General features: G+C 40.7%; 1 protein-coding gene across 1 annotated transcript in view; it reads left to right on the top strand.

Annotated features, from left to right (window-relative positions):
- The first annotated feature begins 367 nt into the window (after nucleotides 1-367).
- LOC117812538 (actin filament-associated protein 1-like 1) overlaps nucleotides 368-26,175 on the top strand; it is a 29,665-nt gene continuing 3,857 nt past the window's right edge. Inside the window, exons 1-14 of the mRNA XM_034683383.1 lie at nucleotides 368-839; nucleotides 12,079-12,207; nucleotides 15,870-15,950; nucleotides 16,184-16,278; nucleotides 16,359-16,476; nucleotides 16,607-16,696; nucleotides 16,816-17,012; nucleotides 19,238-19,417; nucleotides 19,528-19,620; nucleotides 20,125-20,230; nucleotides 22,781-22,936; nucleotides 24,572-24,786; nucleotides 24,960-25,105; nucleotides 25,235-25,316. Of these exons, the coding sequence (XP_034539274.1) occupies nucleotides 818-839; nucleotides 12,079-12,207; nucleotides 15,870-15,950; nucleotides 16,184-16,278; nucleotides 16,359-16,476; nucleotides 16,607-16,696; nucleotides 16,816-17,012; nucleotides 19,238-19,417; nucleotides 19,528-19,620; nucleotides 20,125-20,230; nucleotides 22,781-22,936; nucleotides 24,572-24,786; nucleotides 24,960-25,105; nucleotides 25,235-25,316 (1,710 nt within the window). The 5' untranslated portion in view covers nucleotides 368-817. The remainder of the gene's footprint in view (nucleotides 840-12,078; nucleotides 12,208-15,869; nucleotides 15,951-16,183; nucleotides 16,279-16,358; nucleotides 16,477-16,606; nucleotides 16,697-16,815; nucleotides 17,013-19,237; nucleotides 19,418-19,527; nucleotides 19,621-20,124; nucleotides 20,231-22,780; nucleotides 22,937-24,571; nucleotides 24,787-24,959; nucleotides 25,106-25,234; nucleotides 25,317-26,175) is intronic.

Raw genomic sequence — 26,175 nt, 5'->3', positions numbered from 1 at the left:
AGTAGGCTACTGGATAACTGTTGGAATAACATGTTATAGCTATTTGCTAGTTGAAGTAATTAGCTAAAATTATGGGTTTTGAAAATTAGTTCAAACTAATTAGCTGAAAAGTTAGCTGAAAACCATCGAGTTTGAAGTGTAAATGGGGAAATTGTTCAGAAAGTAAGCTTCAAATAATAACTTGAAAGAATTAAAAACTATTGGAATAACATGTTAACTTGCTTTTAAGTCATTAGCTGAAACTATGGGTTTTGAAAATTAGCTCAGACTTATTAGCTTAAAAGTTAGCTTAAAACCATCGAGTTTGAAGTGTAAATGGGGACATTGTTTAGAAAGTTAGCTTACAGAATTGGGGTTGAAATAGTTAGCTGTCAACTACTAAATAATCTCTTAAAACAGGTTGCAAATGTAGCCTGAAAGATGTTTGATTTTAACATTGTGCTTTTGGTCCAACTTCTAAAAAGGCACAGGCGTCGTGTTTTTACATTTTGAGCATAGGTGTGATAATTAAATGATAATTTGATAATAATTAAAGGGTGTGTAAATAACTGACAAAGATTTGGGAGAACTTAAAGTCAAAAAATAAAAAGTGTGACTGGCACTAGGACCCGGTGGAGCCCTGCACGGTGAACCAGCGGCAGCACAGTCAAACTCCAAACTCTCAGCGGCCACTCTGACTCACTCGGCCGCTCGGAGGTTGACAGAGCTCGGCTGTGTCCGTGGCGAACACGCCTTGAGTTGTAACCGTCGCTTTTTGAATGAAGCCAGAAAAGGAATAACACCGGAAATAACCCTCGTGTTTAAAACCTGAGTGGACATGGACTCCAAACGACAAAGTGGTGAGTACCAGCCTCTCTTCTTCATATCACATCTTTGTTTTCACGACAAAGAACTGAACTTCAGTTAGTGACTGGAAGTTAGAGAAGTCTAACATGGGGAGTCTTGATGGTAACGGACTGAGAGGAGCTGTGAAAGTGTGATAGGGGAAAACTCACTGAACAATCATCACTGAAAACTCATCATGAAGCTGGAGAAACTGTCTGACATGAATTAAAACAGATATAAATCTTAGTTTGAGTGATTCCTCTGGAGGAGCTGAGGGGAGAAGGATCAGTCCTGTTCAGTTGTGATGTCTCTCTGTTGTTAACGGCTGTAGTAGTAGAGGTTCAGTGATGATGTCATACACCTTCACGCCGGATGGTGCGCTGCACGAGAGGATCATGGAGAGGATGGAGGAGGAGGAGGTGATGGAGGAGGAGGCGGTGTCTCCCCTCAGGTAGAGTGATGCAATCTGATACCAACAGGGAAGTGCCCTGTTGGAAGCAGCGCCGCTGGAAGTGAAGCTGCAGCAGCTGAATGGCTGCTCTGTCTCAGAGCCTCCAGGCCACAGAGCTGCAAACAGCAAGCTGCTTTATGTGACACCAGGTGATGAAGAGCTCAGCAATCTGGAGGAAGGAGGAAGTCTACTGTCCTGGAAACAATATAACATACTCTATTGTTTATGTTTAAACTGTTTTATATATTGTACATTTCACACAGTGTATTTGTGTATTATTTATAGTTATGTATGTTTATTCTATTGTTTATTTTCTTATAGTTAATACTTAGTTTATTCTGCTTTATCTTATTTCTTCTTAGGTATTTGGAGGACTGCTCCTAACAAATTTCATTGTTACACCATACAATGACAATTAAGATATCTATCTATCTATCTATCTATCTATCTATCTATCTATCTATCTATCTATCTATCTATCTATCTATCTATCTATCTATCCATCCATCCATCCATCCATCCATCCATCCATTAACCCACCCACCTACCTACCTACCTATCTATCTATCTATCTATCTATCTATCTATCTATCTATCTATCTATCTATCTATCTATCTATCTATCTATCTACCTACCTATTGATGTCCTTTTAAACACACCTTCAGGTTAATATACCCAATAGCTCCATTATTTAGTTACTGACTTACACAAATATATTGTGAATCCCCTTAAATAGAAAGATATAGCCTTAAATCTATTATTCTTGCTTTTTCTTTTTTGTTATAATCTTTAATTGAGATATCTTGCCATTATAACACGTTTAAATACATCTTAAAAACATGTTCTTTCTTTTTTAGTAAAACTAAATATGTATTAAGTAAAACAACAACCTTCAAATCAATTGATAAGAGTGACTGATAATAGGAAGTCGTTTACACATCTAATGAGAGTTTACCTTTATGAAAATATATATCCATAAAGCAACTGGCCCTTCTTTAGAATTGCACTTTAAGGAACAGCCATATAAGCCAAGAGAAAGGACCAGAGGAAAAGTAAAGAAATAATATAAGTAAAGTAAATAAAATAGTAATTTTGATAATAATGAAGGTGATAATAATATTAACAATTCTGACAACATAACATACATTAACAATATGAATACCATTAACACTTAGAAATCTGTAGCAATGAACCAAGGGGGTGGTAGTTTGCATTTATCTTGTTAATTGTAATCTAGCTGTTGTTGTGTACTTTCCAATCTGGTCAAATAAATCAGTTTTCCCATGGTATAGATTCTTTGCATCCCTTCAGCTCAATCCTTGACCTTAGGTATCTCTGCCGTAAGCCATTTCAGTGTTATGGCTTTTTTACTTGAAATGAACATTACCCTAAACATATATTTATCTGCAAAGCCTGTAAGTTCTACTGCCATTTTTCCAAGGTATAATAATTCAAATGTAAGTGGAAGTGTAATTCCCAGAATGATCTCCATACTTTTCTGCATCTTCAGCCAGTAAGACTTAATTAAAGGAGACAAACAAAAGATATGAAAGTGATTGGCCCTCCTTTCTCCACACTTCCTCCAACACCTTGTGTCTTTGTACTTTTGTTGTGATGGCACCACTAAGGATTTTAAAGCACCCTAACCAGGCCTACTTTGAGTAAGCTCTTATGCTGCAATCATAATTATGAGATGGTGATGATGATGATGAAGATAATATAAATGAGAGCTTAGTTTTAAGAACTAAATTGTCACATTGCTCAATACGTTGACTACAGTAAGATTAGACCTCATACTGTCTGTGAACAAGCTTCTTTCCCAGCAGACGTTTACACACCTCATCCTGAAAACGTCAATAACAATGAGCTGTTTCATTCAAGTGTCCACATGAACCATGAGTGTGATGGTGAGTCAGTGTGCAAACCATGATTAATAAGGCGTCCTTCAATATAGTATAAACATGTGTTGACTTATTCTGGGGTAAGTCAAGAATCAAGAAGAATCAAGAAATCTTTATTGCCAAGTGATCTGCACACACAAGGAATTTGACGTTGTGAATGGAACACTGGTACTTAACAAGACAGTAAGGACACAACAAGACAGTAAGGACACAACAAGACAGTAAGGACACAACAAGACAGTAAGGACAATAAATAGAGAAACCTAAAAACTGGAAATTTCTAAGTAAAAATAAAAATACTACCTGTACAAAGAAAGGTATAGAAGTACTTTAAAGACATGAATAAGTTAGCTAGGCATGAATAAGTTAACTAAGTCAAAATGTATGGCATGAAAATTGCTGACAAAAGCAGCAAATGCATTATAACAAAGTGTTGTGGTGCACTCAAGGAGAGAATACTCACATTGTGGGAAAAACAATAATATTAGAAACTGACATTAAAGTTTTACAGAGTATGAGTAAAGCAGAGTTAGAACAACAGGGAGAGTTTTTATGTAATCTTCAGTGGAGTTCGTACGTGCTTTCCTAATTGTATTTGTACACCCACAATAACACATGTGTCATCTGTTTAACAACTGACACAAGCCTTGACCTCGACCGTGGTTCTCTTACACTTCCTTTTCCTTTTTCCTACTCCTCCTCACCCGGTGATCCTCCACCCTACCCCTTCTCTCCATCCTCTAGTGTCAGGAAGTCGAAAAACTCTGAAGCTATTTCATTCGAGGCATTTTGTAAACATTCGTCGACCTCCTTAAAATCAGTGTTTTGTCACCTTTTGTCCTGTTAAAGGTAAGAGAGAGCTACGGTGGCTGGGAAGTGCAAATTTACAAAGGAAACACTTTTACAAGCAATTACACAATTTTGACAGAGTGACAGAACATTTTTACAAGTCCAGAAACTGACGGAAAAGGACTGTACCAATGATTTTCAAAATAAAAGACGTCTGTAAAATGAAAATGTGCAACAGCCGGGGAATTAATATTTGACATTACCCTGTTTCCACTAAAATATGTTGATTCAGACTGATAAGAGAACTCCTCAAAATGTATTCCAGCCAATCACAGCTGTATCTGATTTGGAATTTCAAAAAAAAAAACATTGGAAATTTAGAATATACATTTATTTTGAAATTCCAAATCAATTAAAGCTGTGATTGGCTGGAACACACTTTGAGGTGTTCTCTCATCAGTTTGAATCAAAGTATTTTAGTGGAAACAGGGTAATGTCAAATATTAATCCCCTGGCTGTTGCACATTTTCATATCACAGATGACTTTTATTTTGAAATCCGTCAGAACCTGCTTTGTAATTTTGTTTCAGGACTGGTAAAAATGTCCCGTTGTTGTGAAATTGTCTCACTGCTTGTAACAGAGTTTCTGATTTTGTAACTTTGTTTTGTTCTTGGTAAAGTGTTGTTTTATAAAAATGTTCCTAAAATGTAAATTTGTCTCTAACTTTGTAAAAGTGTTTCATCCTTTGTAAGTTTGCATTGCACTTCCAGCCTGTGCAGTGAGCTTATCTGCAGCAGATATGAGAAGAAGCAGATCTGTGCAGACACCATGTGCTCAGCTGTTGGCAGAAACTAACCCGATGTTAACCTGACACTGGATCATATTATATCCAGCTGCAGGTCTTATCATCAACACCACCATATCACTCTGAGAGAACAGAACAGAAAGAACCATTGAATAGTGTTTGGGTGGGAGTATCTCTGTCTGTGTGTTAGAGTGGGATTTATCTGTGGTGATAACTTCTATCAGAAGTCTTAGGACCTTGAAAAACATCTTAAAAATCTTGGCAAGGAATCTAATGAGCAGATTTCCTCAATAGCCAGTTCTTCATTTCAACTTTGTAAGAGGAGTTACATGTTTATGCAGCTTCATATCTTTGGGCCTGTAAACCTGTCTAATTATTTCAGACCTGACGTTGCAGGGAATACATATCTTTTATTTTATGCTGAGTTTTAGATAATAAAGTTACCCTCATGTCCGTGCTTTAAATGAAGCTCCCACCAGCAGAAAGCTTAGCCTAACACCTGTAAAGGGGAAGATATCTAGCTTATCTCCCGGATTTACACAAGTTGCAACACTTTGTTGATTGAATGGATTAATCAATTGAGAAACAACAGGTTAAAAGACAGCTTTAAAGGTGCTGTTTGGGGGATTGTGTTACCTTTGTGACAGACTAGGCTAACTGTTTGCATTGTTTGTCCTATGCGTTAAAATTTACACTTACATCAGCTTCATATTTAAAGTTGAGACTTAAAATAGACATAAATCTTTTCTTGAAAGTCTTGGCAAGAAAGCAAAATGCATATTACCTACAATGTTCATTTGTTTTTAGCTATGAATTAGCTGGTTTAAGCTGACACAAAATGTAAATATGACATTCAGCCATTTAATTCAGTGTAAATTACAAAAACATCAAATTGAAGATTGTTATTTGGAGATGTATTAAACTGTTAAACACAGACTCTGATGTCTGCCTTAGATATATAAAGCTACCATTGGCGGCTGATTAGCTCAGTTTAGCACAAAGACGGTTTATTTTAAGCACCTTGAGTTGAACACAGAGAACAAAGAGGATTAAGCCTGATAAATAAAGCACTTAAGAGATTTCTCTAAGTTTTGGACGCTAGTCAAGCTAGATTTTCCCCCGCTTTCCAAAGTCTTTGCTAAGTAAGGGAGAGTGTAGAGTGAGCATGTGGTTATGTGCGTGCTGACACCTTTAAACATGAATGAAGCAAATGGCACAACTTTATCACTTATTACTTATGGTTTAAGTTGCTTTGCAGTGGTTGGCAACTAACTCAAATATCCTCCATGTTGGTTAGCCTGCTGCTTTAGAATGCTAACAGAATCAACGTTTTTGCCACAGTGTCAACAGGCAGAGGTGAAATATGCCAGACGTCCTTACACGGACTGATTTGATATTATGCGGGTGATCAGGTTGATCTAGTGTCACCTTTACTATTTAGAATTTATCATTACTGTTTTTATGAGGTTTTAAATAGGGATGTCAACAATTAATCAACTACTGATCAATTGACTGTTAAGAACTTACTCAAAAAAGCTTACGTGTCTTTTAATGATTAATCGATAATTGATCGTTAACATTTCCAAAGATCGATCACAGAAAATACTTGAAATTTGAATCCCTAGTTTTAACCAAATGGCAACCTCCGGTCTTAAAATATGAAGCCCATGTGGAAGTGCTAAAGACTGCAGTTCATCGAGCGTCCACTAGAGGCTGGCTGCAGAAACACAGGAAACCACATACACACCCATTCAAAGAAGACGATCTTTACAGCAGAAATAAACATGTTTACAGCCTGGTTCAAAAAATGAGTTTATGTCTAAATAGCTCATTTCTCTATCAGCACACACATTTTTCATAACTTTTTTTTTCAAAGATTTAAAACTTATGAGTTTTGCCCAAATAAGAACATGGCTGATTTGATTGACAGGCGGACACCCTGTAGCTGTTAGTGAAAAGGCTTAAGACCCGCCTCTTATCCTTACACTAGCGAGGAAGTTAGGTTGAGTTCAGCATTTCCAATATGGCACCTGCTGACGATCAGCTTCAAAACAGCGCTCAGGAACAGATGGGTGATGTCACAGATACTACGTCCATTTATTATACAGTCCATGGTTTTAACCAATCAGAATCAAGTACATAACCCAGACAGATTTTTGGTAGGGTAGCAGTGCTTCTTATTTATGGTGGAGACGAGAGATTGTAAAAATCCCCACAGCTACATTTCACCAAAATACATCTTCAGCTTGTTATCCATGTGGTGAGTGTCAGCCACAGTCATCATAGTGTGTGAGCAGATACTTACCTGGTGAAACCTGAGCACAGCAGTCTGGTTGTTAGATTAAACTCCTGCTGTGCCTCGGTGCCTGCTCCTCTGTTCCCCGTGTCTCCTCACTATTTACTATCTGAGGACCGTGATAAGATACTGAAAGAATGTGTAAAAGAGAGAATTCTTGTCTCTTCTCCCCCAGCTGTTTCTTTTTAAAGATCTCCAGCCCGGCTCTGGAGGGGACTTTTGAAAGTGTCTGACTGACCGCTAACCCCGGGGCGAGCCGTGACACCAATCGACTGTTGTCTCCAAAATATGAATTACAGGATGCTGGATCTCTGAAGTAGACTTTTGTTTTGGAGGGAGCCGCTGGGGCCGCCAAGACTTGACCTCTGACCCTGGTCTGGAGAGGATGGGTGTCTGGAGAAGGGGACGGAGGAGGGAGGAAGAGGAGGGAGAGGAGTTGAAAGACAGGGAGGGAGAGGAGAAAGGGAAGGAGTGGAAGGGAGAATGTGGGATCTGAAGGGACCTCAACCTCTGGGATGTGGGGGAGGCAGGAACATGAGGACGCAGAAAAGCAGCCTCAGACATTTTGACAGATTAACATCGTTCTTAAATCAAAAAAGTGACACTTCAGTTTATCTTGAATTGACTCTTTCAGATAAATGTGCCTCAGGAAACAACAAACTTGTCGACTCACTGCTTCCAAAGACAAAGCAGATTAAAGTTGAGATTGCAGAGGTGTGTCAGGGAGGAGGTTAGCCTGGGTTTGGTGTGATTGATGGGTTGCATGTGTAATAGATGGGAGTGAAAGCATCAGGTTAGGAGGAGAGATGTATGATTTCTGCGTCACCGAGCCGCCAGTAAACACATCGTGGTGAGATAAACAGCAGCAGTGAGGAGTTTTGTTCTGAGCTGGAACCAAACATGCCCAATCAGTTGAACTGAGAGGCGCATGCCTCAAGGTCCCATGACTGACCTCCTTCATACAGGAAGCCTGTGTGCGACACACACACACACACACACACACACACACACACACACACACACATATGTTAAAGCACGTATACACACTGTCCAGAGCACAAGTCTGACTGTACGTCTGAAAATACTGTGATGTGTAAAGGATAAATTAATAATGTATGTGTGTCCATCAGGGTGGAGAGGAATTTTAAAGAAGAAATCTGTGTGTGTGTGTGTGTGTGTGTGTGTGTGTGTGTGTGTGTGTGTGTGTGTGTGTGTGTGTGTGTGTGTGTGTGTGTGTGTGTGTGTGTGTGTGTGTGTGTGTCAATGTGTGTGTGTGTGTGGTGGAGTGTGGAGTGGTGTGGGGGGGTGTACAAAGATCCCTCTGTGGTGAGACAGACCACAAGCCTCCAGAACAGCTGATTCTCAGCCTCTGAACCCTCGGGTGCCCCCTGAGAGATGCAGAGACAGAGAGAGAGATGGAGAGAGATAGAGGGAGAGACTTAATGGGTACAGAGAGAGAGAGAAAGAAAGAGAGAGTTAATTAATGGATGGCCTTGGCTGTCTGAGTGGAGCTAAATTTAAAGAAACTGAAATTAGACCGAGGCCTTGGTCTGAAACTTCATCAAGCTTTTTTTAGGCGGACATTCAGAACAGAATTAAGAGTGACAAACGGAGAGATGTTGGGACAGAAGTGGAGACAGCAGGATGGGGGGAAATGGGAAAAAGGGAGAGTATAGGAAAAAGTTGGAGGAAGAGCAAGAGCAAGAGGAGGTGAGGCTCGCAGAAGGATGGAGGAGAGAGTCAGGATCAGGAAGGAGTGGAGAAAAGCTTCTGTCAACAGCTAAGACAGGAAATCACAGCTGCTGGCTGAGAAACACACACACACACGCACTGAACACACACACACACACAGCTGCTGGAGAAATATCCTTTACCCCAGAATGCCTGCGGATCGAGACGATGCAGCTGCAGTGAGCCACGCCCCTCTTCCACCGTGTGTGTGTTTGTGTGTGTGTTTGTGTGTGTGTGTGTTGGTTCCTGTTTTGTTTGTGTTGGACTTTCTGACATGGTATTGTTTGCTCTGGTCTTGCGGAGCATTGTGATCGTCTAAATTTGGCCCTCATAGAGACAATAGAGTATTGTCAGACTGAGGGGGAGATGTGGAGGAGGGGGGGTATGGGAGACTGAGGGCTTTTCTTTGACTCTGTCATCTCTGTATGTAAGGGAAGCAGAGGCTGTTTTGATCTTATTTTAACCTCACCTTTGAACCAGATTTTATTTCTCAGAAGAGTTAGAGATTTTCAATGAAAGCATTTTTATTTGCCAACGGCCAGAAACTTGGTTTTATGATAATAATAATAATAATAATAATAATAATAAAGTTTATTTCTAGAGCCCTTATCAAAACAGACATTACAAAGTTCTTTACATCGTGAAAACCTATACATATGAATAAATAGATACATACATATAATAATAATAATAATAAAAAATAATAAATAACTTTCCACATAATTTTTTCTAACACATCATTCATCATATTAGAGGAAGGTGTCAGCTTTTCTACCTTCATTATTAAATAATTAATCCTGATTGGTCAGTGGTTTTTTATTCTAATTAGCAACAGCAACGATTGCAGCTGGGTAATAAACAGGATGATGTATAGTGAGCAGGTTGCTATGCAAAGTAGAATCTCTTCAGGGTGAGCATAATGACCCACTGGCTACACATTATCCCTGACCTATGTGTACTTACAGCTTCTTTTACAATCCCCTGTTTGTTGATCACTTCAATGAGAAGTTTCTTGGTAGTTCAGGATGTAATTTGACAACGTTTTGTTAATGTAAATAGTGATTCTGATTTATTTATTTGTTAATATATATTTTTAGGCATTTTTTTGGGCTTTACTTGACTGTACAGTTGAAGAATGAATGAAGGAATGAATATTTATTTTATTAAAAAAGAGCAAAAGTCTACAGTTTGTGTGAGTAGTCATCTAACAAAAAGAGAGAATACCATTTTACATAATCTCACTGGTTTGTTTCACACAATAAAATTCACAAAAAAAACAACAATGACCAAAAATGGAACAATTAAAGGAACACTGAGTTTTCCCTATCCTGTATAATCCATAGTATTACCCAAAAACATCAGCAGTACCAGAAAAGAAAGGAACAGAAGCAGTTTGTCTACATTATTCCTTCATTCTTATGAGGGCCTGAGCACCAACTGGTGCGAGGATCTTATTGTATCTGAAAGCATTATTATTATATTATTATATTATATTATTCATTCATAAGAAAGACAGGAAATATGGGGAGCAAAGAAGACATGGTGAGACTTTGAATCGAACTTGCAACCGCTGCGATTAGGACTATAGCCTTTGTAAATGCACATAAACCGCTAAGCCTACGACGCTCCAGAGATTCTGAATTTGATGTTGAATTTCTCAATGTTGCTGGTTTCAGGAAGCTTATTAAAGTATCTGTGGTAGCTCCCGGGTATGACAAACCCCTCTTAAGAGCGCTACGTATAAAAGGAAAGAAAGAAAGAAAGAAAGAAAGAATGAAACAGAAAGAAAATAGGTAGGAGGAGAGGGAGGGATGTGGAACCTGAGAACGAAAGGTGAGGAGAGGAAGAGGTTTGAATTTATAAAAGTGCTGGGAGGGTGCGGTTGAGGTGTGGTCCTGATCCTGAAGCTTTGCTGTGTAGTGTCACTTTTCTTCAACAAACAAAAAGATCTGTGACAGAGGAAGAAAGGAACCAAGAAAAGAAGCTCAGGATGAAGACTTTTCAATTTTTATTCTAAAGAAGTTTGAAACAGTTGATTGATTATGGAAGTTGTTGTTGGTCAGCTTTTAGTGTGTTTGTCTGATCACTGCTGCTCTCTGTTTGCACAATGTTGACCTATTCTTTCTTGCAAAATCATGCAGCTAGTAGCTCGATATAGTAACAATTTATTTGTTCCATATGAAGGTTAAAGGTTAAAACTCCTAAAGGAAATTTATGCACGAGGTTGATCATGTTCTCCACCACACATTTCTGGGTTTAAGCATCCTCACAAAGTCTCCTTGAACTTCCTGTCAGCCTGTTTTTTTTCACTCTGGGTGAAACTGCAGAATGAAATCTACAATTTAACTTCCAAGAGTGACAAAGGTCGCATGTTTCCCAGAATAACTTTTCTCCGCTGTGTGGAAACAAAGAGTATTTAAGAGCATGCGGGCAATAGTTGGACTGTAAAACTTTCCACTTTCAAAGCCAGGCTGAAGTGAATTACTGCAGAGATAGAAGCTTCAGCTCTGTATCTGATTAAAGGTCACTCATCTCAGCTTAAGACCCAAACTAACGCCCGTCTCCTCAAACATCTGCCCGCGTGATGTTTCTCATGAATGAGTGATCCGCTGAATGAGCAGGCAGGTAGTCATATCCTATCCTATCTCTAGCGGAGCTGCAGATTTTCCTTTACTTTGGCTCTGTTTCCTTCAGGATAGGAAACTTCCTGCCCCCTCCTCCTCTTCATCTCCTTTTCTCTCTGACTCTCTCCCCCCCCTCCTTTCCTCCCCTCTTTGTCAGCTCTGAGCAGGCAGGATGTGTGAGAGTGTGGCAGGGCTCTTGGAGCGAAGTCAAGGTCAACAAAACACACACAGAGACGCACACAGAGACACTCATGGACACACAGGATGTCAGGATTAAACATGAAAGTTATGATTTTTCAAAGAAAGTTTAAAAACTGAAAGTGGGATTTGATCTGTGTGGGTGCAGGAACACGAGAACACACAGAAACTCACAGCAAACATTATGAATGGGTGATATGTTAGGGTGTAAGGGTCTCCTCCCTGTCAGCTGTTGTGACAGGCGGTGAGCTGAGTTCCACACTGACTGCATGCTTGTTGGCACACGTCTGTACTTCTGTGCGTGTGTGTGTTAAATTGATATCTGATGCACTTGGTGTAACAGCAGAAGCATGTTAGCCATGTTAAGACTGCAGAATGGTTGAATGAGACAGTGTTAGTCACTAAAGAGTACGGCCTGTAAATCCAGATCTGTCTTGTGTTCTCTGTGCTCTGCAGTGGCGATGGAGCGACTTGTAAACGAGCTGGGCTCTCTGCTGAAGATGCTGGACATGGAGACAGTCAGCCCCGCTACCTCTGAGAAGATGGCCTCCATACGCAACATCCTGGAGTCGCTGCAGCTGTCAGGTAAACAAGGCAGCCTCCGATGAAGGAGATCTTTATTTGTAAAGCGCCAATTCACAACAAATGTTCTCCTCAGACGCTTTCCAAACAGAGCAGGTCTAGACCGTACTCTATGTTCTATTATTAACAAAGACCCAACATCAACACAGGATAAGATCCAGTCCCATCTTACACACAGGACTCAGTCTGATCTCATCTTAATCTACCATGAGCAGAGCACTTTGCAGCATTTAGCAAGTTACAGTGGCAAGGACAAACTTCCTTTAACAGGCAGAAACCTCCAGCAGGACCAGACTCATGTTAGACACACATCTGCTTAAACGTACTGTGTTTGAGAGAGGGATAGAGGGAGATGAAGAGAGAGAGAGATGATAGTGGGGAGACGGATAGTAGTAGTTGTAGCAGCTGGAGTCTGGCACGTCCACAGCGGCAGAGATCCAGAGGAACCTACGAGACAAGGGAGCTCAGGGACTCCAGAAAGGTCTATGGTTAGTAACTTTAATGGGACAGGAAGAGTTAAAGTAAGAGACAGGCTGAGAGAGGAGAGAGAGGGAAAGACAGGATCCCAGCGTGTCAGTCTAAGCCTATAGCAGCATAACTAAGACCTGGTCCAAGCCTGATCCAGCTATAACTATAAGCTTTATCAAAAAGGAAAGTTTGAAGCCTACTCTTTAAAGTAGAGAGGGTGTCTGCCTCCCGAACCCTGACTGATCCAGTCCCATCTTACAGACAGGACTCAGTCTGATCTCATCTTAATCCACCATGAGCAGAGCACTTTGCAGCATTTGGCAAGTTACAGCGGCAAGGACAAACTTCCTTTAACAGGCAGAAACCTCCAGCAGGACCAGACTCATGTTAGACACACATCTGCTGAGACAGAGTTGGAGAGAGGGATAGAGGGAGATGAAGAGAGAGAGAGATGATAGTGGTGAGACGGATAGTAGTAGTTGTAGCAGCAGGAGTCTGGCACGTCCACAGCAGCAGAGATCCAGAGGAACATACGAGACAAGGGAGCTCAGGGACTCCAGAAAGGTCTATGGTTAGTAACTTTAATGGGACAGGGAGAGTTAAAGTAAGAGACAGGCTGAGAGAGGAGAGAGAGGGAAAGACAGGATCCCAGTGTGTCAGTCTAAGCCTATAGCAGCATAACTAAGAGCTGGTCCAAGCCTGATCCAGCTCTAACTATAAGCTTTATCAAAAAGGAAAGTTTGAAGCCTACTCTTAAAAGTAGAGAGGGTGTCTGCCTCCCGGACCCTGACAGGTAGATGATTCCAAAGGAGAGGTGCCTGATAACTGAAGGCTTGACCTCCCATACTACTTTTACAGACTTTAGGTACGAGTGTACACAACCACCTGTGCTTTATCTTATTAACATCATGTGCCAACCCTTCCCCAACCTCCAAGAACAAACTAACTCACTCTCTACTTTACATGAAACTGGTGTTTCTGTGCTTCTGCACCAGTTGCAGTTTTTATTTCTTCCTCAACAGCACAAGAAATAAAAATAGAGGCTTCTTTTACGAGGTCAGTCACATTTAGCCTAAAGCTCTGAGTCACTTGTTATCAGAGATGCTCCAAAAGCATGACCAGTGTGAGGAAGGCCTGGGTATGTTACAAGAAATTAGTTCTTCTCTCTGCTCCTAAAGGACAGCCGACACACACAGCTGCACTGTTCTACCCAAACAGATATTGTATGCCTGCCACAAGCTAATGCTGTTTGTGCTTGAAAATTCAGTTTAGATATGATGAATGACCCACATTTCAGGTCTACAGTTATACAACGATTGATCATTTGATAGTGAATCCTAAGAAAATCTGGTGCCGACCTGCAAGGGTGACAACATTTTATTGTTAAGTTGATTAAACAGACACATCCCTAGTTCCAAGCAGCACTTTATTTAAGTCTATAGAGTATTTTTGGCTCATTAAAGCTCTTTATTTCCTTTAAAGGTGACATATCATGCAAAATCGACTTTTTAATGATTCTCTACCTGAAATATGTGTCCCTGTCTACAAACCCCCCGAGAATGAAAAACATCCATTCTGCCCCTGTTCTGATTTCTCCACCTTTCTGTAAATGTGTGTGAAACGAGCCGTTTCAGACTTCCGTGTTTTTGTTACGTAACAACAATATCCGGTCTGTCACGGAGTCAGAGCTCGGAGCTTGTTCAGCCCATAGACTGTATAAAATACAACTCAACCCCTCCTCCGTTTTTCATTCCCTGCACACATGTGTGCTAACAAGGAGCTTAGGAGGGAGGCATGCTAGTTGTAGGCTGTCTTAATAAACACAAAGGTCGGTTTTACTCCCCACATCTGCAGATTTGAAGATCTAGTGGATGATTTTTATTTATCACGGATAAGTGCTAGCGCTATTTAGCATAGCCACATAGCTACATGTTGGTAGCTGTGTACCAAGACACACGTCGACATACTGACAAATAAAACAACAAGAAACACTAAATCTGTGACCAATGGTTCAGAAAGGTCCCGCTGCAGGCGCCTCTCCGTCAGGATCAGATTCAGAGGGTTGAAGAAACGCTATCTGTGAGCAGCCGTGTATATTCAGCCAACATGTAAACATTAGATCAACGTGCCGGAGAGCCGAGGCACATCCACTTCCTGAGGGGGCGTGGTCAGAGAGAAAACGGAGTGTTCTGAGGAGGACTGAAGAAGAGGGCTTTTCAGGCAGACCAAAATCTGATTTCAAAGTGTTTTTTTGAGCATAAACTTTAAAGACATGTTTTGGGGACCTCTTAGACCAATATATATTGATGAAAAAAGCGTGATATGTCACCTTTAATAATAATAAACATGTGTACTAAATATCAAAAGCATAACTTCCAAGCGTGAATTTAATTTCAAAGCATGAATGAGACCGGTGACAGAAGTGGTTTTTCAGCTGCAGCTTCGCCAGAGCAATTTAGATTTGAGCAATTTGTCCAAGGTTACTTTTACAACAGTGTTTATTTAGAGGAGGACAGAGCAAGTCTTTCTTACTCAGGCTAAAATTCCTGTCATGAGCCATCTGTGCAGACACTGCACCGCACCGCCTCAGGCCTTTATAGGAGCTGCTTGTTTACCCACAAGAACACAGGATGTGGGAGATGTTAAAGGGATTGAGGTAAGAGGATAATCAAATGTAAAGTTTAAAGAGGGCCGATGAGAGGAGGTTGGAGAAAGGAGAAAGTAAACATGTAAACATGTCCTCTCAGTTGTTTGAACTGACCCCGGCAGCCCTTCCCAGACTCACTCCTCTGGGTTTTTACACAGCTCATAATTATATTCCACATCAGTTCAGCTCTTTACAGCCAGAAGCTTCAGTCACTTTTTCCCCGCGCTGAATCTCAGAAACACTTTCAGAAATCTTTACAAGTTTGGAAAGCTCTCGCACGCACTTTGTGACTTTGGTTATCTTTGTTCTTCTGGTACAAAGATTCAGAGGCTCCAGTCTGGACTCCCCCTCCGTCTGATCTCTGTATGATTTATTTGTCTAAAAATTCAGTTTGTTCAGGACTGACACTCACTGAGAACTCACTGAGAACTCACTGTTTGCTCCTCTTCTGCTCACTCTGGTAATCCTGACTCTCCTGATCTCAGTATAGACCACAATCCTAACCCTTACTTTGATCCTATTTCTAACCCCTCATTTATCCTTTCCACAGTCAATGGATCAGACGTCTACATGAACAGCTGTCTCTACGGCAATGGAACCAGTTTTGTGGAGTCTCTGTTTGATGATTTCGGTGAGTAGATATTCAAAGTCATGAAGGGATTCTTTCAAATTTACAATGAGCATCTCACAATATCTACATGATTAATAACATTTATCAAGCGGCCTTCTTGCTGATGTTCCGGCGGTGTAAGATGCTTGATTCTGATTGGTCAAAACCAAGCAGCAACCTCCTGCTGCAAGAATTGATGCCATTACAGAAGTGTTAATATAACTAAATTAGATCTTCTGTATATTTTCCCCCAGATTGTGATCTGCACATGCTCAGTGCGTCTCCAGTGGAACAGAAAGAGCACAAAGAGGACAAAGAGGAAGAGGAGAAGAATCATCTGAATAAATCTGTAAGTTGTTTAAAGTCTCTCCTCGTTAGTCTTTCTTCTCTTTTGGTCTTTATAACTTAAGATATGATGTTTCACCTCAGACGCCCACGGACACGCCCCCTCCACTGCCAACCACCCCCCTCCCTGATGACTACTACGAAGAGGCTGTTCCACTGGATCCAGGATCTACACCTCAGTATTTTACCACCAACATGAACAGTTCAGTACACACACACTCAAAATCAAGAACATACATACAACATACACATGCATAAGCAGCTGAGTTGTTGCAGGTCTCTCTGTCTCAGTGTCATGTATCTCATCTGGATCTTCTGCTTCTCCTCTGCAGCATCCAGGAACTCAGTGGAGGACGCCTACTATGAAGATGCAGACAACAACTACCCCATCACCCAGATCAATGGACCTCCTAAAAACTCATGTGAGTCTGCATCCATTCTTGTGTTTATACACAGTTTACATGAATATGCAACATTTTACATCCATGCAAAAGTGAGTGTTTACAGATTTATCATGTGTGTCTTTTTTGGTGTTTTTCAGACAATGACTCTGATGCTCTGAGCAGCTCCTATGAGTCCTATGAAGAAGAGGATGAAGAGGCCAAAGGACGGGACCACAGAGAGGAGAGCTCAGATGTGCCCATGAGGGACTGTCGCATCTGTGCCTTCCTGCTACGGAAGAAACGCTTTGGCCAGTGGGCCAAACAGCTAGTCGTCGTCCGAGACAACAAGCTGCAGGTAAATAAAGGAGCTCTTTTCGTGTCCTCAAAGTTTTGCCATGGAACATTTCTGTGAGTCTTCTTTGGTTTCTCATCACATCACAGCTGCAGCACCACCTCAGTCTTGTGACGTTATTTAAAGGAGACTGAGCACCATCTCTGTTCGCACCTCAGGAAAAGATGCCTTTGAACTATCAAAACAAACCAGACACGACTGTTCCCGTTTCTTATTTCCCACATAAGAACCAGTCCAAGTAAAGAGAACAGAAAGGAAAAGTAGAGGAGGCTTAGAGTATCTATCATTCCTAACATAACAAACATGATGAATATAAATAAAGTCCTTCAGGCCTTAATGATGAGAAAAATACCCAATGTGTGATCACATGGTTCAATATGATAACACCTATGTGAAGTGCAACTAATCAACAGATATTGAAAGGTGTTAAATATCACAGTCTCAATCTCTTTTACATAATATCTGTGTTTGCAACATGTCGCCTAAATCCAGAATAGATCCCAAAAAAGAAGAGCTAGATTGGTTCTTGATAATCTGGCAGGAGTTGAGAGCTGACTGCATTTAAGCGGTGTAAGAGTAAAGCTGTGACCTCCATCCAGCAGTTAAAATATACACATGCTGAGAAACAAACTAGTGTTTGTTTATACAAAACAATTTAGAAAATATTGAATGTTAATCTGTCACATTAACATCCGGAAAACAAAAATGAGAAAACAAAAAACAAAAAAAATAAGTATTTGTCTTAAAAATGATTTAACAATAGAGCTGAAGTGTATTTGGTCACCTGCTGTAGATCATATTTGAGTCATTTATCAGAAATTGTCTCATTTTATTGGACAAAACTTGCAAATTTCAACGACACTGATGACTGATCAGATTTCAGACTTTTCATCTATCCTTAAAGGTGACATATCATGCAAAATTGACTTTTTAATGGTTCTTTACCTGAAATATGTGTCCCTGTCTACAAACCCCCCGAGAATGAAAAAAATCCATTCTGCCCCTGTTCTGATTTCTCCACCTTTCTGTAAATGTGTGTGAAACGAGCCGTTTCAGACTTCCGTGTTTTTGTTACGTAACAACAATATCCGGTCTGTCACGGAGTCAGAGCTCGGAGCTTGTTCAGCCCATAGACTGTATAAAATAATACTGAATCCCTCCTCCGTTTTTCATTACCTGCACAAATGTGTGCTAACAAGGAGCTTAGGAGGGAGGCATGCTAGTTGTAGGCTGTCTTAATAAACACAAAGGTCGGTTTTACTCCCCACGTCTGCAGATTTGAAGATCTAGTGGATGATTTTTATTTGTCATGGATAAGTGCTAGCGCTAATTAGCATAGCCACATAGCTATATGTTCATAGCTGTAGCTGTAGCTGTAGCTGTGTACCAAGACACACGTCGACATACTGACAAATAAAACAACAAGAAACACTAAATCTGTGGCGAATCCTTCAGAAAGGTCCTGCTGCCTTTCTGGCAGAGGTCGGTTTTACTCCCCACGTCTGCAGATTTAAAGATCTAGTGGATGATTTTTATTTATCATGGATAAGTGCTAGCGCTAGTTAGCATAGCCACATAGCTACACGTTCGTAGCTGTGTACCAAGACACACGTCTACATACTGATAAATAAAACAACAAGAAACACTAAATCTATGACCAATGGTTCAGAAAGGTCCTGCTACAGGCGCCTCTCCGTCAGGATCAGATTCAGAGGGTTGAAGTAACGTGATCTCTGAGCAGCCGTGTATATTCAGCCAACATGTAAACATTAGATCAACGTGCTGGAGAGCCGAGGCACATCCACTTCCTGAGGGGGCGTGGTCAGAGAGAAAACAGAGTGTTCTGATGAGGAATGAAGAAGAGGACTTTTCAGGCAGACCAAAATCTGATTTCAAAGTGTTTTTTTGAGCATAAACTTTAAAGACATGTTTTGGGGACCTCTTAGAACAATATATATTGATGAAAAAAGCGTGATATGTCCCCTTTAAATCTCAAACAGAGTGAAGCTGTTTGAGTCTCTTGTTGTCTCAATTTTAACTGGAAGTGAGCTAAGTTCAACAACAACATCAGGAAGGTTTCTGTGTTCAAATTAAAACTACAAATGTTCAAAAGTGCTCCACAAAAACAGTCTTTCTTAGAAGAAATTCAAAGTAACATTTAAGAACCCGAGGAGAATATCGTCCAAGTGATACATCAAAGTCAGTGTGTCTGTATTTCTCTTTCTCAGTGCTTTAAGAGCATCAAAGAGAGCTCTCCTCAAACAGAGCTCCCGCTGAGTCTCTGCAATGTCATCTACGTCCCGAAGGAAGGCCGGAAAAAGAGACACGAGTTACGCTTCTCGTTGCCCGGAGGCGAAGCTCTGGTCCTGGCGGTTCAGAGTAAAGAGCAGGCCCAGCGATGGCTTAAGGTACCTTTTATTCAGAATATCAGAGAGGGCGGAGGAGTGGGAGGAGGAGGGGGGAGCACTGGAGGGTGTGTTTGAAGGGAGAACACAATATTTTCTGTCTTTGAAACCAGGTGGTGCAAGATGTTGGCAGCCAGAGTAGCAACACTGAAGGACTGGAAGGGTCCACATCTCCAATTATACAGAGGAAGCTGGAGCTGGACAAGGTGTGTACTCTGTGTGTAAATGTGTGTGTGTGTTCCTTGTGTTTAAAAGACACCAGAGTCTCACTTCACCCCTTTATGTATTTGTTTATCCGCTGAGTCGTATTTCACTCTGCATCCATACTGTAGTTTTTATATTGCAGTGTCAGTCGCTGACGTCACTGCTCTCAGCCCACGCATGACACAACTGTTCCCTTGGCTTGGAGTTAGAAGCAGTAAATGTGGCGACATTGATGCAGATGCCAAGCTGGCAGCTTTTCAAAGAGCCTCAAACCCTCAACAAAGTTTTTGGGAAACCGCTGCTACCAGCCAACAAGCCGAATGAACAGTGACAGGGCAGCTACGACCCGTGACAGGAAAATGTTTGGATAACTGAAAGCGCCTGTGTCAGATTAGTTCACATGGTTCTGCTCTGTTAGGATGTGTACCGTGTGAGCTGGTATGAACTCATTCTCATCCTCTTTAGATGTAGAAAGATTGTTAAAGCTTCTTCTCTTCCTTCCTCAGGTGCTGCAGTGTGACCGTCAGGCGTCAGACTCAGACAGTGGACCAACAGCAGACACTCAGTCCACCGTGCAGCAGGGACCAGGACGGGACTCCACTGACTCACTGAGTAGGTTACCTTCATGATGGAGCTATTATTGAGATAGGATACATGAATATAGAGACTTTTAAAAGTAAATTAAAGATTATTTAGTCTTGCTTTTATGTAGTTTTTTAAAATAAATTCATATAATTCAACATTAAATATTCTACTGTTATATTTCATTTGAAATCTTCAATTTTATTATCTAATAACTCATTTTTATTGCTATTTTTGTTGCTTTTATCTTTACTTTTTTATTGTTTTAACAATTCACTTCATTGTTTATTTATATACATTTTATAGCAGTTTATATGTATTAGCCTCTACTTCTGAATCCATTTATATTTTATGTTTAGTCATTATATATTTAATTTATTGTTTTCAATCGCTGGAAAGCACTTTGAATTTATTTGATTCATTGAAAGGTGCTCTATAAATAAATTGATTGATTATTGATTAAAAGAGATACTACAGACTGTTAGTATCAGTATTCCCATTTAAAGACAGCAGCATAACTAAGACCTTGTCCAAGCCTGATCCAGCTCTAACTATAAGCTTTATCATAAAGGAAAGTTTGAAGCCTACTCTTTAAAGTAGAGAGGGTGTCTGCCTCCCGAACCCTGACTGATCCAGTCCCATCTTACAGACAGGACTCAGTCTGATCTCATCTTAATCCACCATGAGCAGAGCACTATGCAGCATTTAGCAAGTTACAGTGGTAAGGACAAACTTCCTTTAACAGGCAGAAACCTCCAGCAGGACCAGACTCATGTTAGACACACATCTGCTGAGACCGTGTTGGAGAGAGGGATAGAGGAGAATAAGAGAGAGAGAGATGATTGTGGTGAGACTGATAGTAGTAGTTGTAGCAGCTGGAGTCTGGAACGTCCACAGCAGCAGAGATCCAGAGGAACCAACGAGACAAGGGAGCTCAGGGACTCCAGAAAGGTCTATGGTTAGTAACTTTAATGGGACAGGAAGAGTTAAAGTAAGTGATAGGCAGAGAGACAGGATCCCAGTGTGTCAGTTCCCCCTGCAGTCTAAGCCTATAGCATCATAAGAGCCTGGTCCAAGCCTGATCCAGCTCTAACTATAAGCTTTATCAAAAAGGAAAGTTTGAAGCCTACTCTTAAAAGTAGAGAGGGTTTCTGCCTCCTGGACCCTGACTGGTAGATGACTCCAAAGTAGAGGCAGAAACTTGAGCAAAACCAGACTCATGTTAGACACACATCTGCTGAGACCGGGTTGGAGAGAAGGATAGAGGGAGATGAAGAGAGAGAGGGAGATGATAGTGGGGAGATGGATATTAGTAGTTATAGCAGCTGGAGTCTACGGCTGCGACTTAGAGGTGATCAGTCCGGCCACTCTCCATGAGGTAATCATCCCGGAGCAGAGTCAGGTGTGTGTGCCTGATTGCTCCTGATTTGGAGCAGGTGTGTGAAGCTTATATATACTCTCGGACTCTAGTGCTCGGTGCTGACTCATTAGCTCTCCCTCTGAGTTAGAGAGCGGATCTCTTTCATGTTCTCTGCGTTGTGTTTGTTGCTTCAGCTTCAGAAAACCTGAGAACTGTTCTCTTGAAGTCAGACAGGTCTTTTTGTTTTTGTTTAAGGCGTCCCTAAGAGGTTTCCTGAGTCTTCCAGATGCTTTGTGGTTTATTTTTCTCCTTATCTTTGAAAAGCTTTGTTTATTCAAAGGGAACCTGTTTGTATTGGCCTTCTTTATTTTGCTTTCTTCCTCCATTTGATCACTTGGTGGTTGTTCCGTTTGGATCCCACTTTCCCTCATCTTGACAGAACTCTACATTCAACTCTTTAACGCACAACTTTAAAACAAGATGAAGACTAGACAAGATCAGACTTTTCTCTTTCTCATTTTAAAAATATGAAGTTAAACTTTTCTTCCAAGCTACAAAATCCTCACTTTCCAAAAACGTCCCCCCTGAGGATTTCAAACCTTGGAGACACACACAATCACACCCCCTGTTTGAGAGTCCGATCAAAGCACACGCACTGTTTTTGTTTATCAGTCCACACAATGAGGAAGGTGAATCTATGAATCAGAGATCTGACTGTTGTCTCACAATGTAGGTCAAACACAGTCCTGTTTGTTCAGTGTTGTTCGCTGACCGAGCGACTCTGAACCTAAAGACACATGAGAGAGAGGGAGAGACGGGAAGTGGGGCCCAAACAGATATGACATCCTTCCTGTCCTCTTCCTGTGATTGTGTCCCGCTGACATCACGGGAAGTGGGCGGGGCTGAGTGCTGCTGCACCTGGAACATGCAGTGTGAACAGGGAAGGGATGTGTTGAATAAGTGGAAGACCTCTGTGACATTAAATACATTAATATTCCAATCTTTCAGTCCTTTTCTTTGAATGTATTCCTAAAATGTGAACTCTGTGAATGAGAAACTTGTGCTGACACTGCTCATGTAACAAAAGAAAACAAAAGGACTGCAGTGCACCACTCGGTCGACTCAGTGTGAGGAATAAACTTCAAGTTCTCCTTTAGTCTCTGACCTCACTGTTAACCCTGAAACAGTCTCACCGGGGTGTGTTTGATTTTGGATTTCAGGCCGGGGGAAACGAGGAGCCTTCTCAGAGCTGACGGGGTCGATGAGCAGAGCAGCGGGGAAGAAAATCAATCGGATCATCACGTTCTCCAAAAAGAAACCTCCTCTACCAGGAGAGTCTACTTCTTCTGCTAGCCATCATGACAACCCGCGCTGTGGTGAGGATCGACCCTTTGACTAGCCTCTTTTTAAGTGCCTGGTTTACTGACTGGACCACTAATGAAACACTCATTAGTAGGTGACTAAAGACTGTTTCAATGTCTACTTAAGTATTTGTGGTTAACATTCACAGAAGAAGAGGTTTGATTTGAAACATTTTGTGCTAATTACTGTAAATACACTTCAAATCTAAGTAATGACTTAATGCCACATGGTAACCTCCAGCTGCAAGAATTGAAGCCAATGCAGGAGTTTTAAAACCTGCAGTTCCTGGAGCGTCCACTAGAGGCTGGCTCTGGAAGTACTGGAAACCACATACACACTCATTCAAAAGAGCCGATCTTTACAGCAGAAATAAACATGTTTACAGCCTGGTTCAAAAGTTGATTTTAGTCTGAATAGCTCATTTCTCGATCGGCACACACTGTACGGTGGGTTAATTTTTTCATAACTCAGCAGTTTATATGATTTTAAGATTAAGAGTTTTGCATAATGAGAGGCACAGCTGACTTGATTGTTGATTGACAGGAGGGAACACTGTAGCTGTTAGTGAGAAGGCTCAAAGCCCGCCTCTTTACCTCACACTAGCTCCACAGAAGTTAGGTTGAGTTCAGCATTTCCAATATGGCCCCCACTGATGGTCGACTCTAAACAGGGCTTCAGAAACAGATGGGTGACATCACGGATACTACGTCCATTCATTATACAGTATATGCTTATTGCCAATCTTTAAAGCTGCAATGAGTAATTTTGCACTGGTTTTAGAACAGTTTAAAACTGATGTCTCTCTCTTACCTACAAAAGACTCACAATTTCTATATATTAATTTTTAATGCTAAGGAGTCAGTGTCAGACCAGACTACTGACAGCACATTGAGGAAGCAGCCCACAATGAGTGACACATTTGAGTGTTAAATTAAAGCAGAATGAGAGTTTCAATCAATCAATCTTTATTTATACAGCGCCAAATCACAACATGTGTTATCCTCAGACTCTTTCCAAACAGAGCAGGTCTAGACCGTACTCTATGTTCTATTATTAACAAAGACCCAACATCAAGACCGGTTAAGATCCAGTCCCATCTCACAGACAGGACTCAGTCTGATCTCATCTTAATCCACCATGAGCAGAGCACTTTGCAGCATTTAGCAAGTTACAGTGGCAAGGACAAACTTCCTTTAACAGGCAGAAACCTCCAGCAGGACCAGACTCATGTTAGACACACATCTGCTGAGACCGTGTTGGAACGAGGGATAGAGGAGAAGAAGAGATAGGGAGATTTTGAGATGCTGAGGACAAGGGGCTTCAAAATCGACACAAACTAAAAGTTTCAGTGAGCAGCTTTAAGTCAGTAAACAAAGGGTTAATAGTGAAATATTTGAACATTCTTGCAAAATTTTGGAAGAACCAGATTTGTTTTAATACTTCCTGAACTTCTGTTTGATATACTGTGGAAAAATGGGCTCAGGATTTAATTGTCTCACTTAGTTTCAACCGAACAAAGGAGCAGATTTCTCTTTTGCAGTGTGGAAACTGTTTCTTGTAATTATATGTCACTTAAAGGGAATTTGAAATGTGTATAATTAAAAAAAATAAAGGCTGACTGAGCCAACATTGAATCCTCTCTCCTCCAGGCTACCTCAGTGTGTGTCTGAGCGGCTCCTGGAAGGAGCGTTGGTGCGTGGTGCGAGGTGGAAGCCTGTACCTGCAGAAGGACCCCGCAGACCAGCGGCCTCCAGTCGCTGTGGTGCCACTGAAAGGAGCAGAGGTTGTGACGGGCGGACTCGGCCCTAAACATCCGTTCTCCTTCTACATCCTGCAGGGGGGCAACGAGCTGGCATCTTTGGAGGTATTTAATGTTGGTAACAAACAATCCTGAGTCTGACATGCAGAGGAGATCTCATGTAGTTTAATTATCCTGACTGTTTATACAGAATAAAGACAGAGGAGACAGAATGGAAGACACACCTTCATTTTTCCTGAAACAAATTAACTTTGTGTTTTTGTTTATGTGTCCGTCAGGCCAGCTGCTCAGAGGATCTCGGCCGCTGGCTGGGTGTTTTGTTTGCAGAGACCGGCAGCACCACTCTCCCTGAAGAGCTGCACTACGACTACATCGACGTGGACACGCTCACTGACATCCGGCACGCAGCCAGACACTCCTTCCTGTGAGTCACTTCCCACAGCGTTTGTTTGTTTGTGTGCTTCTGTGTGTGTTTATTTGGACATTTCTGTCTCTTATCGCGACTTTTATCCTGAAATACATCTGTTTCTGCCTCTCTGTTTTTTCCTCCTAGATGGGCCACTACCACTGCTGCTTCCTCCGGCGGGGCCTCAACAGACTCAAGGACTTATGATGATGTCTATGAAAGTGTTGCGGTGAGGAAACTGGTCAAACCGGGAAGAATAGATAATCAGTAAACACAAAGCTCTCCATTATGTTTTTATTAAAACCATTAAAACCATAAAGTCAAATAAAAAACTGTACTATAAAAAGAAAATGTAAACCTAATCTTGGTTCCTCTGTGGTGACCTTAGAGAAGACATTTCTAACAGACACAACATTTCATAAAACTTCATTGCACAAAAAAAACCTCCAACAACACAAAACAACAAACACTTCAGATTACAGTAACTAGATTAGGAGGATTATGGAAATTAAACAGGACCACACTCCTTGTTTTGATTGAGAGAGCTAAAGCCCATAATTCCAGTTGTTTTTGTGTCTTTGGACATTTTGTGTTTTGAGCTTCATGACCACCAAAGTGTAAAAAATCAACAACTAAATAATGAAATAACACATTTTCAATCTTTATTTATGGCTATTGTAACACTTTTTTTGTTTAAAATTCATGAGGGTAAGGTGTATATTAAAAATATTAATTCTGATTTATTTACTTACTTACCTCTTTACTTTATTTAACTATTTATTTATTTTTATTTATTTACTTACTTACTTATTTATTTTATTTATCCTTCTTTTTTTTTTACTTACGTTTTAATTATCTTTTTTTGTTTTTTTACTTTCTTAGTTACTTATTTTATTTATCTATCTTTTTATTATTTGTATTTATTTATTTACTTACACACTTATTTTGTATTTATCTTTTTTTTATACTCACTTAATAATAATAATTATAAACTTTATTTATATAGCACTTTTCTAAACAGAGTTACAAAGTGCTTCACAGAAAGTAAACAATAATAATAATAATACATATAATCCCAACCCTTTTTC

Source organism: Notolabrus celidotus, chromosome 5 (assembly GCF_009762535.1).
Source record: "Notolabrus celidotus isolate fNotCel1 chromosome 5, fNotCel1.pri, whole genome shotgun sequence".
NCBI classification, from domain to species: Eukaryota; Metazoa; Chordata; class Actinopteri; order Labriformes; family Labridae; genus Notolabrus; species Notolabrus celidotus.
The sequence above is the reverse complement of the archived record's forward strand: the minus strand, read 5'-3'. Positions and strand labels throughout refer to the sequence as shown.